General features: G+C 43.1%; 1 protein-coding gene across 2 annotated transcripts in view; it reads left to right on the top strand.

Moving 5' to 3' along the window:
* MSH2 (mutS homolog 2) overlaps positions 1–14,105 on the top strand; it is a 1,108,457-nt gene that overhangs the window by 1,060,077 nt on the left and 34,275 nt on the right. For both annotated transcript variants that reach the window (XM_044060178.1, XM_044060185.1), the window contains one exon: positions 4,847–5,019. In XM_044060178.1, the coding sequence (XP_043916113.1) occupies positions 4,847–5,019 (173 nt within the window). The remainder of the gene's footprint in view (positions 1–4,846; positions 5,020–14,105) is intronic.

Here is a 14,105-nt window from a genome sequence, read left to right as displayed (position 1 = left end):
GGCAGTCCTGCAACTATTCTCCATTTGCATGGGTGCCATGAAGTTAGCCACCTCTGTTTTTAGGAGCCCAAAGTTAGCGTTGATGTTTTTCATGGTGGTTAACTTTGTGGGGGGGGGGGGTGGATTTCCAAGGTGATTAGTTTGTGGTCGGATCTAACCAGGGAGGAGTTGACTATTGGTGTAGAGCAATGGTCACCCATGTTAGTAATGACCAGGTCAAGGATGTTGATACTTCTAGTGGGGCTAAGAATGAGCTGGTCCAGCGCATTAGAATTAATGAATTCCAGAAAGCGTTGGGCAAGTGTATTGGTACACGAGTAGTTTTCCCAGTTAATGGAGGGGTAGTTGAAGTTGCCCAGTAAATGAGAGTGCTAGGTTGGGCAGTAATATTCACCACGGTGCTTAGGAACGTGGTGTGTGAGTCTTGGGACATGGTTGGGGACCTATAGCAGGCTACAACCTGAATCGCTGTCTTACCCAGTGTTAGCTGCACCGGAAGTATCAAGAGCTTCGTCCAGTAAATCTTTCTTGCGTTCATCCAAGTAAGCCTTTCATAGCATGACAGCAGTGTTCATCAGTCTGTCTGGCTTTTACTGTACTTCTACATCATGTATCTGATTTGTCAGCAAAATTATTTTACAGCCTTGCAACAAAAGCTTATGGTCTGTCTCAACTTTGCCTGCCATAGAGAAAATCATGAATCTTTGACATCTGAACATTATAACTAGCATTTCTTTCTCAGCCTGTGTATATCTGGTCTGTACATTCTTCCAGCAGCACTGCTCCTAGCTTGTTAGTCATAAATAATGCTGCATCAAGGTATTTGAGTAGAGGTGCGGTAGTTTCCCAACTCTCTAACTCAGAACTTTTAGCTTGTTCCTCAGTCCAGCTTTAAGTCATATCCTGCTCAAGTATCTCTCAGAGGCATAGTTACATCTGACAAGTGAAGTATGAACTTGGATAGTTATTGTACCTTTTCCAAGAACTGCATTACTGAGTATTTGTCAAAGTTTACATAATGTACATAGCATGTGTCTTATCTGAATATAGTTGTAGCCACCTGTGTGATAACAAGCGTATTTCAAAGATGATGGGTCAACTTTGTTTTTTGCATTGTTCGCTTTAAAACCTTTTGACCTTAGCATATCTATTAACATAATCAGTCTAGTATCATGCTGTGGCTTGAATTCCAGACCAAAAAAACCTGTCATTGATTACGTTCTTGACTCCTTCCAAGTTTTCACTCTCGTACCTCTCAACTGTCCCTATTTTTCAGGGACATCCCTGCTTTTGGTTTGAAATTTAACTCTAGCCCTCCTAATCCTCCCTAAAACTTGCAATTTTGGGGAGAAAAGCAATGGATTGCAGTTAATAGAAGTTGGACAACTTTTACTTGAGAAAATACATGTTAAATCACATTCTGTTATACAGACATTGCCTCAGATTAAGAGTACTAATATTTTAAGAGTCCCTGATTATTTCTGGATTTGTCACTGATTGTGGAGGTAAGGGTTGAGAGCTCTGCTCATATTAACTACTGCTCTTTGAAAGATTTACGGAGCTGATGAAATAATACGCTGGAGTCTCAGAAAGCTTGTAGCATCCCAGTGGTTTAAGGGTACGTACAGTGGACATAAAAAGTGTACACACCCCTGTTAAAATGCCACGTTTTTGTGATATAAAAAATGAGATCACAATAAATCATTTCATAACTTTTCCCACCTTTAATGTGACCTAGAACCTGTACAATTCAATTGAAAAACATACAAATATGTTAGAGGAAAAATATAAAAAGTAAAAAACGTACAATAAGCTGGTTGCATAAGTGTGCACACCCTTAAACTAATACTTTTTTGAAGCCCCTTTTAATTTAATTACAGTATACAGTCTTCTTGGGTACACACCTACCATCAATTAAAGAGACTGATTAACCCCAAATAAAGTTCAGCTGTCCTAGTAGGATTTTCCTGACATTTACTCAGTTGCCTGCTACAGCAAAAGCCATGGTTTGCAGAAAGCTTACAAAGCATCAAAGGGGATCTCATTGTTGAAAGGTATCAGTCAGGAGAAGGGTACAAAAAATTTCCACAGCATTGGATAGGGTCTATGTTAAATGTTCGAACATCCAAAATGTCAAACATTACATGGTCAAGACCAAATGTTCGACATTTGGATGTTCGAACATTAAAAAAAAAAAAAAAAAAGCAGAAAAAAAACACTAACAGTGTAGGCAGGGGGGCAAGCCCCCTTGCACCCCCCTACTTAAATATACCAACTCCAAGACTGCACTTCAGTGCAGAAAAGGGAAATTCTCCCTATCTGCACCATACAGTGCCGTTGAAAGTCTATCTTCGAGCACTCAAAATTTCGAACGTTTGGTCTCGACCATGTAACATTCGGAATTTTGAGCGTTCGAAGACTTGACAGGTACCCATTGGATATACCATGGAACACAGTGAAGATAGTCATCAAAAAGTGGAGAAAATATGGGACAACAGTGATGTTGCAAAGAACTGGATGTCCCTCCAAAATTGATGAAAAGACGAGACAAAAACTAGGCAGGGAGGCTGCCAAGAGATCTACAGCAACACTGAAGGAGCTGCAGGAATTTCTGGCAAGTACTGGTTGTGCACTACATGTGACAACAATCTCCCGTATTCTCCATATGTCTGGACTGTGGAGTAGGGTTGCAAGACAGAAGCCTTTTCTTAGAGAAAAACATCCAGGCCTGGCTAAAATTTGTAAAATAATACATAGTCTCCCAAAAGCATGTGGAAAATGTGTTATGGTCTGATGAGACCAAGGTTGAACATTTTGGCCACAATTCCAAAAGGTACGTTTGACGCAAAAACAACACTTCACATCACCAAAAGAACATCATCCCCACGGTGAATCATGGTGGTGGGAGTATCATGCTTTGGGGTTGCTTTTCGTCACCTGGAACTGGGGATTAAGTCAAGGTGGAGGGAATTATGAACAGTTCCAAATATCAGTCACTTTTGGCCCAAAACCTTCAGGCATCTACTAGAAAGCTGAAGATGAAGAGGAATTTCACCTTTCAACACGCAATAACCCCAAGCATACATCCAAGTCAACAAAAGAATGGCTACAGCAGAAGAAAATTTGGAATGGCCCAGCCAGAGCCCAGACCTAAATCCAATAGAAAATCTGTGGGAGTGACCTTATGAGGGCTGTGTACAAGAGATGCCCTAGCAATGTGACAGATTTGGAGTGATTTTGCAAGGAAGAGTGGGCAAATATTGCCAAGTCAAGATGTGCTATGTTGATAGACTCCTACCCAGGAAGACTGAATGCTGTAATTAAATCAAAAGGTTCTTCAACAAAGTCTTAGTTTAAGGGTGTGCGGACTTATGCAACCAGCTTATTGTACGTTTTTTTTTTTGTTTTTTTCCCCTAACAGATTTGTATGTTTTTCAATTGAATTGTATGGTGACATTAAAGGTGGGAAAAGTTATGAAATGATTTATTGTGATCTCATTTTTTTATATCTCAAAACCCTGGCATTTTAACAGGGGTGTGTACACTTTTTATATCCACTGTACTCCTGAAAGAGCCTTATCTAGCTTTTTTATTAAAATCATTGATTAGTATCTAGCACTGAAAAGAATTTTGCATTGGGCATCATAGCAATCACTTCTTACACTGTCTGTAGTAGGTAATGCTTCATCTTTATTTATTTGATAATGCTGTGCGAGTCTGTGCAGATTTTTATTCTTTTTCTTGCTTCACAGAAGTTATAATGTTAAACAGAATCTTCCTATGTGTTTTCTGTGAAGGTTGTGGGTACTATCTGCAGTGGCTCACTTGCTGACACAGATTATTGTGCCAGTTTAATGTAGTATTGTGTTCTAGCAACCCAGACCCACAGTCATATCAGAACAGTTTGCTGGAATATCAGTTTTGGCTCAAGTGCATTGCATAGCCGACTTCTGCATTTACATTCATTTTAGAGGCATTTCAGCCTAATTTTGTAAAGTTTGCTTAGGCTTAGCAGCACACTGTTATACACTGGTTCTCTGCTGAGGTGTTTTGATTACCTATGCAAACTGCACTGGTTTTGCCTGTGAATATTTGAATGTTGCTGTCTTAGAGTGACTCTGAACATTTGTCTTGCGTAGTCTCTCCCCGTACTGCTCATTTAGCTCTATTTCTGTTTGGTAATGATTAAAATAATTCAAGCTATACATATACATTCATATATCTCTGTTAAGTGTATTGGCTTGTTTTAATTACAGTTGAGGGGGTTACTGCTTGTGAAACAGCCTTTTATAGACCTTATTTTTGTAAATGTGGTTGCAATAGATCTGGTCCAGTAACTTTATTTTATGCCCTGAAGAAAATAAAACCACATAAGCACACTCAGCTTGCAGTTCAACACAAGTACTTTGAGTATGGTTTCAGTCATTATGTTGCAGCCTGCTTCTGTAGCTGTGGCAGTTTTGGCATTTATACAATTACTTTGACCAGACTTCCTTCTAAATACCATCTTGAATGCCTCCACATCTCTTCTTAGAATTGGTGCTTTGTGACCCGTTCCTAAGTTACTCTGCTCAGTATTCATAGAAGCCATATGTACAGTACTAAAAAAATATTTCTTTATTACTTTATATTTATTTTTATTTAATTTCTTTATTACTGTCAGTCTATAAACACAATTCATTGTTCTGCTTTTTGCTGTAGGTGGTCCTACTTCAGCATCTGTTGTTATAGTGAGTACACTCACACAACTTATACTTTATTTTTAGAGATTTAAGATGCTTAAGTAGGATCATTTTTTATTTTCATTTTCATAAAAATTACTTGATATTGAGTGTTGTGTTTTCAGGTGTTTGTGACCAGAGTTTTGGAATCCATGTGGCAGAGATGGCTAATTTTCCCAAGCATGTTATTGAGACAGCCAAAGAAAAAGCATTAGAACTGGAAGAGTTCCAGAACATTGGCAAATCTGAGGATTGTGAAGAGGAGCCAACAGCCAAGAAGCGCCGTCTGGAAAAAGAGGTTTAAATGTTTTCTTTCCTCTTGCTTTTTGTAAATATTTGTAAATCAGGTTTTTGGAAAGTCTTTATACATAAACCTTATCGCACATTTGTTGCAGAAAACCTCAATTAATTTCACTTGATTTCATGCTTCTATGTGATATAAGAACTTGACAGCATGACTAAAATCAGTAAAGTTTCTGTTCTGACCATATAGTACCTGCTGTCTTAGGTTGTTGCAGTTACCACCCCCCCCACCACCACCACCACACACACACACTTCAGTTTCACCTTTGAATATCCTGAATGCCATCCCATCTCACTTCACCTCAGTTGCCGCTTTGTGTATGTACTGTGGCTGCAGGTCAGTCTGTCTAGTAATGCCTTCCATTGCTCACTTGTATGAAATGTTGTTTGAATCTGAGCAGAAGCGCAAGTCTGTGGCCTCACATTTCTCTGTGCATTTTTTGGAAGTGTTCCTCATCCCCAAGTTATTATGGCATCTAGATTACATTAAGGGATTAAAGTTCCCTATTTTCCTTGCTTCTGATACTGCGGTGGTGGTGCTGCGGTAGCGTTGTCGCCTCACAGTAAGACATTGCCCTGTTCGATTCTCAGCTAGAGCGTCTTGTGTGTGGAGACATGCGTGAATGTGGACGTACCTTCGTTGAAGGTTGTGTGTCAGGGCTGGCAACTCTGCACGTAAAAATCTACTGCCGATCATTAATGGACCGGAGTTCTGCTATGGCGACCCCTAACCGGGAAAAGATGAAAGACACAACAACAACATTTTCCTTGCTTCTGATTTGACTAAGTCCAAAGTTTTTCATAGGTTCATAGGTGTTTACTAGGCTAATGACCACAAGAGCCTTTTTAAGCCTAGCCATGCAGCCCACATTTGATACCCTTGTTAAGTGGAAGCAGGGGCCTGGGAAATGAACCATTCACAGGTTGCCTGTGTCTGTTAGAGACATAAGTGCCAAACCAGGGATGACTTTCCTGTTCCCCATCCAATTGTCCAAGTTACACGAGGGAAGGAACTCTGTTTCATGTTTCACATGGATGGGGAGCCTGTTCCATAGACGACGTGGTAGTCTCTGGGATACATACCTGTCTCTCCAGGAGGTCCTATTTATATCACAGGCAAGGTTAAAGACTTTAGAATGGGTAATTCTGGTGCTGTTTGTTTTGAGGATATGCAGGAGGTCCATCAGGGTGGGTTCCGACAATGCCTTGTTTGCCAGGCATAGATCTCCCCTCAACAGCCTGTTTGAGACAGACTACAGGGATAGGACCTTGAAGTGGTCTGCATAGGGACATGTAACTTAACACCCTGTATTCTTTTACTGAGGAAAAGTTTCTCTATATTACTATTTTTTGAGACCAGGAGTAAATAAGGTCATATTTACACACACATTGATTGTTGTGAGATTAGAACCTCCTTAACCCTCTTTTATGTTATCTAGAGAACACGGTGCTTAACACAAGTGCCACAGCAGAAGTCTTACTTGTATTGCCTGAAGATGCACAGTTTTGTGTGAAAGCTTTTTTGCTTAAATTTTAATAAACCAGCCTAGACGCATGGCTGATCAATTAGGTCTCTTGATTTCACTTGGCTGCAGCATTCTCAGAAGTAATTAAATCTAACAAAATCTCACTCATGAGACTCCCTCTGTTATGTGTAAGAGATTCTCTGGGCTGAAAGATGTATGCCTCCACAGTCAACACGCTTATACGTACTCCTCACCTGCAGCAGGTACCTGCTTCACTATAATTCTAGTTATTCCATAATCAAGGTGCATGTTTCTGCCATTTTAGCCTCTAGCAACCCTAGGAAGACCAGAGATGTTGCCAAGCCTGAGTTAATTCTGCCTGGGTTTCTACATGTTTATCTTCCTTTGAAGAACCTTTCTCTTTGTCATATATGAAACTTCTGAAAGACACAGTTCTTGGTAATCATTACCTCCTCCTATAAAATTTGAGTTGCGGGCCTCCCTTTTGTAGTGAATACTATTTGGTCTTTCACAAGTATCAGGTGTCCCTTAGAAATGACCCATCTTTCTTCCTTGAATTGCTCTCTGTAATTGTCCTTTAAACTTGTCCTTTCACCTTTGTTTTTTTTTCAAGAGTAGAAACCTTAATCCTGCATCTGTCACCCCTGGGCTTCTGCATACTAACCAAGACTCTTGCCACCCCTATAGTGCTTTTTTTAGGCGGTGTTCAAAAGACCAGATTACCACTGTAACAGCTAGAAACAAATGCAATCTGAGAGTCATGCTGCTCAGCGCTAGAAGTCTAATTCTCAAAATGCACTCGCTCGAAGCACTCCTTAAAATGGAGAACATCGACATTTGTGCTATAACAGAGACCTGGTTCAAGGCAGCAGAAAGCACCTCTGCACTACCAAGCTATAACTCATTCCACACCTTTCTACCCCAGAACTTGGACTGAAGCTCCAAAGGCGGTGGTGTTTCCATATTCATAAAGGAAGCACACACCGCCAGACTGGTAGCCCAACACAACGCATCAGAGATACTTCAGGTGCAGCTAACATTGGGTAAGACAGCGTTTCAGGTCGTAGCCTGTTATAGGTCCCCAACCATGTCCCAAGACTCACACTCCACATTCCTAAGTACCCTGTGGAATATTAGGGTCCAACCTCACACACTTATACTGGGTGACTTTAACTACCCCTCCATTAACTGGAAAAACTACTCTTGTACCAATACACTTGCCCAATATTTCCTGGAATTCATTAATTCCAATGCCCTGGACCAGCTCGTTCTTACCCCTACCTAGAGGTAGCAACATCCTTGACCTGGTCATTACTAACATGGGCGACCATTCCTGTACACCAATAGTCAACTCCTCCCTGGTTAGATCCGACCACAAACTAATCGCCTTAGAAAACCACATCCCTCCCACCCCACCCCCCACAAAGGTAACCACCATGAAAAACTTCTCCAAACCTAACTTTGGGCTCCTAAAACAGAGGTGGCTAACTTCATGGCACCCATGCAAATGGAGAATAGTTGCATGACTGCAGAATCATACCCCAATGCACTGTACGAACACGTACACAAATGCATGGATCTCGCCATACCCAATAGAACCAAGACACTCTCCTCCGAAAACAAAGGAAGCCAATCTGGTGGTCCCCTGCCATAAACAAGCTCTACAACAGAAGGAGGAAACTGATGCCTAACATACAAAGCTATGTCAAACCCAGAACTGTTGGACATGCTCCATTTAAAGAAATCCTGATCCCTCCAAGCTACACGCTCTAGGGACCAACCTTGTCATCACAATAAACAGAACATGCTGGAGGGATAGATTCCTGTCCCAGAGACTTCTCATACGCTGGAACAAACTACCTATCTATATCAAACAAAGCTCCTCATTTGCACTCTTCAATAAAAATCTTGATTGGCTGGGAGATAGGAGATTCATCCCGGGGATCACTTCTATGGCACTGCCTGACAGGGGCACAGGAAATAATTTTTTTGGGGTGGCAAAAGCCAGGGTACTGTTTGGCTAGGCTTATATAGGCCCTAGGGCCAATAGCCTAGTACCTACCTATGAACCTATAAATAAGGTGAAGTCCCAAGACTGGAAAAACTCCCTTATCAGCCTCAAAAAAAAGTTGAGATCCCTCATCAAATCCTCTAAAGCTAGCTATGAAAACAGAATTGCACCAGATAGTAAAGACAACCACAAGGCCTTCTATAGTTATGTAAAGAATCTCCATGCCAATACCCAGATTTGCTCTGAGCTACTGCACAATGGTGTCTCCTATACCGAGCCAACAGATATTGTCAATATACTGGCCGACAGATTCAGTGCCAATTTTACCCCCCCCCCCCCCCCCCAAAGGATCAATCACAATACCAGTAGATTGCCAGGCACACAGTATTACTACTGCACAGGTTAAAACAGCACTGTCCAAGGCCAAGAATACAGCTTCTATGGGACCTGAAAATACCCCTGGATGTGTTCTACATGAACTACAGAGTGAACTGGCACCTCACCTGTGTGCCCTCTTCAGTCACAGCCTCACCTCAGGCTTTGTCCCTACCGAATGGCACACTGCTATAGTCATTCCTCTTCACAAAGTTGGAACAAGTAAAGACCCTGGGAACTATCGCCCCATTAACCTGACAAGTCTGGTATGCAAAGCTATGGAACGTATCATCATGAACCCAATAAACAAGGATATAGGAAATCTTCAAACTTTGGAACCCACACAGTTTGGTTTTGTGAAGAGTACATCATGCCTACTCAACTTGGTCGACTTCTTTGAGTCAGTCACCAGAGCTGTGGATGAAGGCAAGGTGGTTCATACAGCCTACCTTGATCTGGCCAAGGCCTTTGATACCATTCCCCACTCAGGAATCATAGAAAAACTCACTAAGCTAGGCATCAAGCCCTATATCACTAGGTGGGTTGCAAACTGGCTCACAGAACCCACAGTGTAAAAGTAGCGGACTCCAAGTCAGACTGCCGACCAGTCATGAGTGGATTCCCACAGGGATCAGTCCTGGGTCCTCTCTTGTTTGGTATCTACTTCTCAGAAGTCCAAGCCAACATGAAGGGACTCTGGCTGACAAATTTTGCAGACAATTGCAAGTTGGGAGCCATTATTAACTCCCCAAGTGATGTCGACATCCTACAGAAAGGCCTCACTGAGGCAGACTGGTGTCAGAACCATGGCCTTAAGCTCAATGCCAAAAATTGTGTCGTCATCCCCTTTGGGAAAAACCCAGTTCCCATGAATTACCAAATCGATGATAGTTCACTGAACACTGAAGGCATTATAAGAGATCTGGGAACACAGGTTGACAGCAACCTCTCTCTTGACCACCGCATTGCCACTGTGGTCGGAAAGTCCTTCTGTGTAGCACAACTCATTACCAAGGGTTTTGCATCCAGGAAGAAAGAGGTCATTGTCTCACTCTACTCTTCCCTCGTTAGGCCAGTCATAGAGTACAGTGCCCCATTTGTCATGTACCTCACTAGACACCTGCAACAACTGGAGAAGCCGCAAAAGTACTTCACAAAGAGGCCTTAAACACTTGTCCTATATGGACACACTCAAACTCCAACTATTCTGTGTCTTATATCGCCTACTTAGAGGCGATCTCTGCTTTCCTTACAAAGCCATGTCTGACCCAGCTCTGTTAGAAATGTTACATCTCAAGAAATCCCAATCCCTCCACACCACACGCTCCAGAGACCTCAACCTCATTACCACAATCAGCAGAACATGCTGGAGGGACAGGATCATAACCCAGAGACAGCCCATGCTATGGAATAGACTTCCCATACATGTCAGACAGTGCACCTCACTGGCCCTCTTCAAGAGAAATCTTGAGTGGATGGGAAATAGGAAATTCACCCCAGTGATTACTCCAGTGGCTGTACTCGATAGAGGCACTCGGAACTAAGGTCGGATGGCACAATGCCAGGGTAATCCTATGGGCTAGGGTTGTAAAGGCTCCAGGGCCAGTAGCCTAGTACACACCTATGAACCGCTTATTTTCTATTTTCTCCTCATGTTATACCTAGCAGAAGGGTGCATATGTTCAGAAAGAACAATTGTTTGTCTGCTTTATTCTGGATATGAAGCATCTAGCTATGGTGTTGTGGGTCTGTGTATATCTCATGTAATCCTTCAACCTCTACTACAGTGGTCTTGCACTCCTGATTGTATCATTCTTGGTAAATTGATCTAAAAGGAGGATCCAGACAAAAGGTAGCCTAGAAAATTTGGCTCCCACCTGGTCATATGGAGTAGAAGAACAAGGTCCTGAGCATGACCCAGATGACTCATGTTGGATTAGCTGCATAGGCATTCAAGTGTTCAGGTGAGGAGGATGGGCTTGAGTGGCCGATTCTAGCTTGTTCATCCTGCTGGGAGGAAGAAACCTGCCCCACAATATTAACAGCACCTATCACTTAGCAGGCAATGCCTCATGTATGCATAGCTGAGTCAAGGATGATGTAGCTGGAAGCATGCACATCATTCCCCACCAAGGCAGCTATTGCGAGTCAACTAGCTGCCTGTGGGTGGGGTTAGGATGGGGACCTTCATAGGACCTGTACACTGGACCATTCCCTAAAGCCCATCTTTTCCCTTCAAGTCAAAGATGGGGCTTATCAAGCCTACATATGGGAAAAAATTGGCCAGAGGATTCTTACCCATTTTGAGGATGCCCATGTGCCCCTGGAAGAAAGAATTGAGTCAATGAAACATGGGTAGAAGAGACATCATGCAAGGTCCTGTCGAAGAAATAGAAGAAAAAGACTCTGCTGGTTAATTCAAAGAGTAAGAAAGCCTTGCCTGGAACTTGGATATTGGAATCTATACCTGGAGTAATTCTTGGGGGATGTTGTTTGACAGTGAATGCCTAATGGCCAGGTAATGCATGCACGCTAAGCAGTTTCACCCCCCCCTCCAAAAAAGGCTGCATGAAGTTGTGTGGCTCACTAGCCGCAGACTGAAGTGCGAGTCAAATCTGATACCAGGTAAGTGGCAGGCATGACTGTGACAGACTAACACGGAGTACGCCTTGGCAGTGAAAATTATCTCTTGGTCATGCAGTCTAAAATTACTGCTTGGGAAGGAGCTGTAGCTTGTGTGGGAGGTTATGAAGTAATAGGTGTAGCTAATCTTACCTCTCCACACTGCACTGGTTCTGGAGGCAGACTTCTGATTTGATGTTGGTCGTCTTCATAGGTTCATACTAGGCTATCTGCCCTAGGGCATTTATAAGCCTAGCCAGAGTGTGTGTGGCTTTTGCCACCCCTTGGAATGAGAATACTATGCCCATTTAGGGTTTAGTTTACTGTGCCTCTGTCTAGTTGTGACACAGAGATAACCCCCGGGGTAAACCTACGATCTCCCATCCACTCGTCAAGATTTCTCTTGAAGAGCGTCAGTGAGGGGCTCTGCCTAACATGGACTGGGATTTTGTTCCAGAGTGTAGGGAGCCTCTGGGTTATGAATCTGTCCCTCCAGCATGTCCTATTTATTTCTGTGTTGAGGTTCAAATCTCTCACTCTCGTGGCTCTGGTGGATTTGGATTTTCTGAGGTGGAGCATGTCCATTAATTCTGGATTGGACATGGCCTTGTACGTCAGCATAGATTGCCTCTGAGTAGGCGGTATGCGACTGAACAGAGCTGAAGTTTCTTCAGCCGGGCAGCATATGACATATGTTTGAGACCCTTGATCCTCTTGGTGAGGTACTTTTGGGGTCTTTCTAACTGCTGCAGGTGTCTGGTAAGGTACATCCCAAATGGGGCATTGTACTCCATTATGGGCCTGATAAGGGAAGAGTATAGGGGCACAATGACCTCTCTTGATCTAGATGTGAATCCTTCCATGATAAGGTGGGTAATATAGAAGGTCTTCCTAACCACCTTGGCAATGTGAGTGTCAAATGAGAGGTTACTGTCAACTTGGGTCCCTAGGTCCCTGATTACTTCTTCCGTACTTAATGGATTACCACCTATGTGGTAATTTGTGGGTACTTTGTTTTTACCAAAGGGTATGACTATACATTGTTTGGCGTTCATTTTATGGCCATGGCTCTGGGACCAGTTATCCATTTCTATGAGGCCTTTCTGAAGGATGCTTGTGTCCACTGGAGTATCAGTTATGGCACCCAGTTTGCAGTCATCTGCTAACTTTGTCAGCCACAATCCTCCTATGTTTGCTTGCACCTCGGAAAAATAAATGCCGAACAAGAGGGGTCCCAGGACCGAGCCCTGTGGGACACCGCTTGTGACCGGCGTAGAGTCTGACATGGCTCCAGCAATTCTGACCTTGTGGGTTCTGTCCTTGAGCCAGTTTGCAAACCATCTTATGACATATGGGTTTACATTTAAGCTGGTGAGCTTGTCTATGATGCCCGAGTGGGGTATTGTGTCGAAGGCTTTTGCAAGATCAAGGTAGGCTGTGTGAACTGCCTTACCCTCATCAATGGCCTTAGTGACTGTTTCAAAAAGGTCGACCAGGTTCAAAAGGCAGGATCTGCCCTTGACAAAGCCAAATTGGGTAGGATCCAGTGTCTGTAGGTCCCCAATGTCTTTGTTTGTGAGTTCCATAATGATCCTCTCCATAGCTTTGCAGACCAGGCTTGTCAAGCTTATGGGGCGGTAATTTCCAGGGTCCGTAGAAGCACCTCCTTTGTGGAGTGGGACCACTGTTGCTGTACGCCATTCTTTGGGTACGTATCCTGTAGTAAGGCTAAGATTAAACAGCAGCAGCCTTATGTGCGGGTTTAGTTCCTCTTGGAGTTCATGTAGCACGCAACCCAGGACACCGTCTGGTCCCATTGATGGCTGTGTTTTTAGCTTTAGAGAGGGCGGCTCTCACCTGGGCATCTGAGATGTCAGGGAGGCTACACTCTGCTGGGATAGATATTTCTCCTTTTGGAGGGGAGGGGGGGGGAATTTCACTGAACCTGTCTGCCAGTATGTTGGCAATGTCTGTGGGTTCAGTGTATTTTTTGTCATTTTGGACTAAATCTGAGCATATCTGGGAGTTTCCACCCAGGTTTCTAACGTAACTAAAGAAGGCCTTGTGATTGTCTTTAGTGTCTTTTGCGATTTTTCTCTGAAAGTTGGCCTTGGATGATTTTATGAGTGATCGTAGTTTTTTGCTAGTACTGATCAGAGATGCCTTCCCTTTTGGGGATTTTGCTCTGTCATGTAGCTTCCTCCTCCTGTTGTAAAGCTTGTTAATGGCTGGGGTCCACCAGACAGGACGCCTGCCTTTGGGGGAATGGGTCTTGGTTTTATTTGGGATTGCATGATCCATGCATTCTTGAAGGTGTCCATAGAAAGCGTTTATAAAGGATTCAGCGGTGTGGGCTGTGGTTTCCACTGGCCCAGGGGCCTTGAAGGATACCACTTCAGTCTTAAGAAGTGTGAAGTCAGCTTTTGAGAAATTCTTCACTGTGGTCTTTGTGCTGGGGTGGGGGCAGGATGTGGATTTCCAGTAAGATTAATTTATGGTCTGATCTCACCAATGAGGGGTATACTTCGTGTGGAGCATTGTGTCCCCATGTTTGTGATGATCAGGTCTAGTATATTATCTCCTCTT

This window comes from Protopterus annectens, chromosome 1.part0 (assembly GCF_019279795.1).
Source record: "Protopterus annectens isolate FY-2018-M chromosome 1.part0, PAN1.0, whole genome shotgun sequence".
NCBI classification, from domain to species: domain Eukaryota; kingdom Metazoa; phylum Chordata; order Ceratodontiformes; family Protopteridae; genus Protopterus; species Protopterus annectens.
Note: the sequence above shows the minus strand (reverse complement) of the source record. Positions and strands in the feature narration are given on the sequence as shown.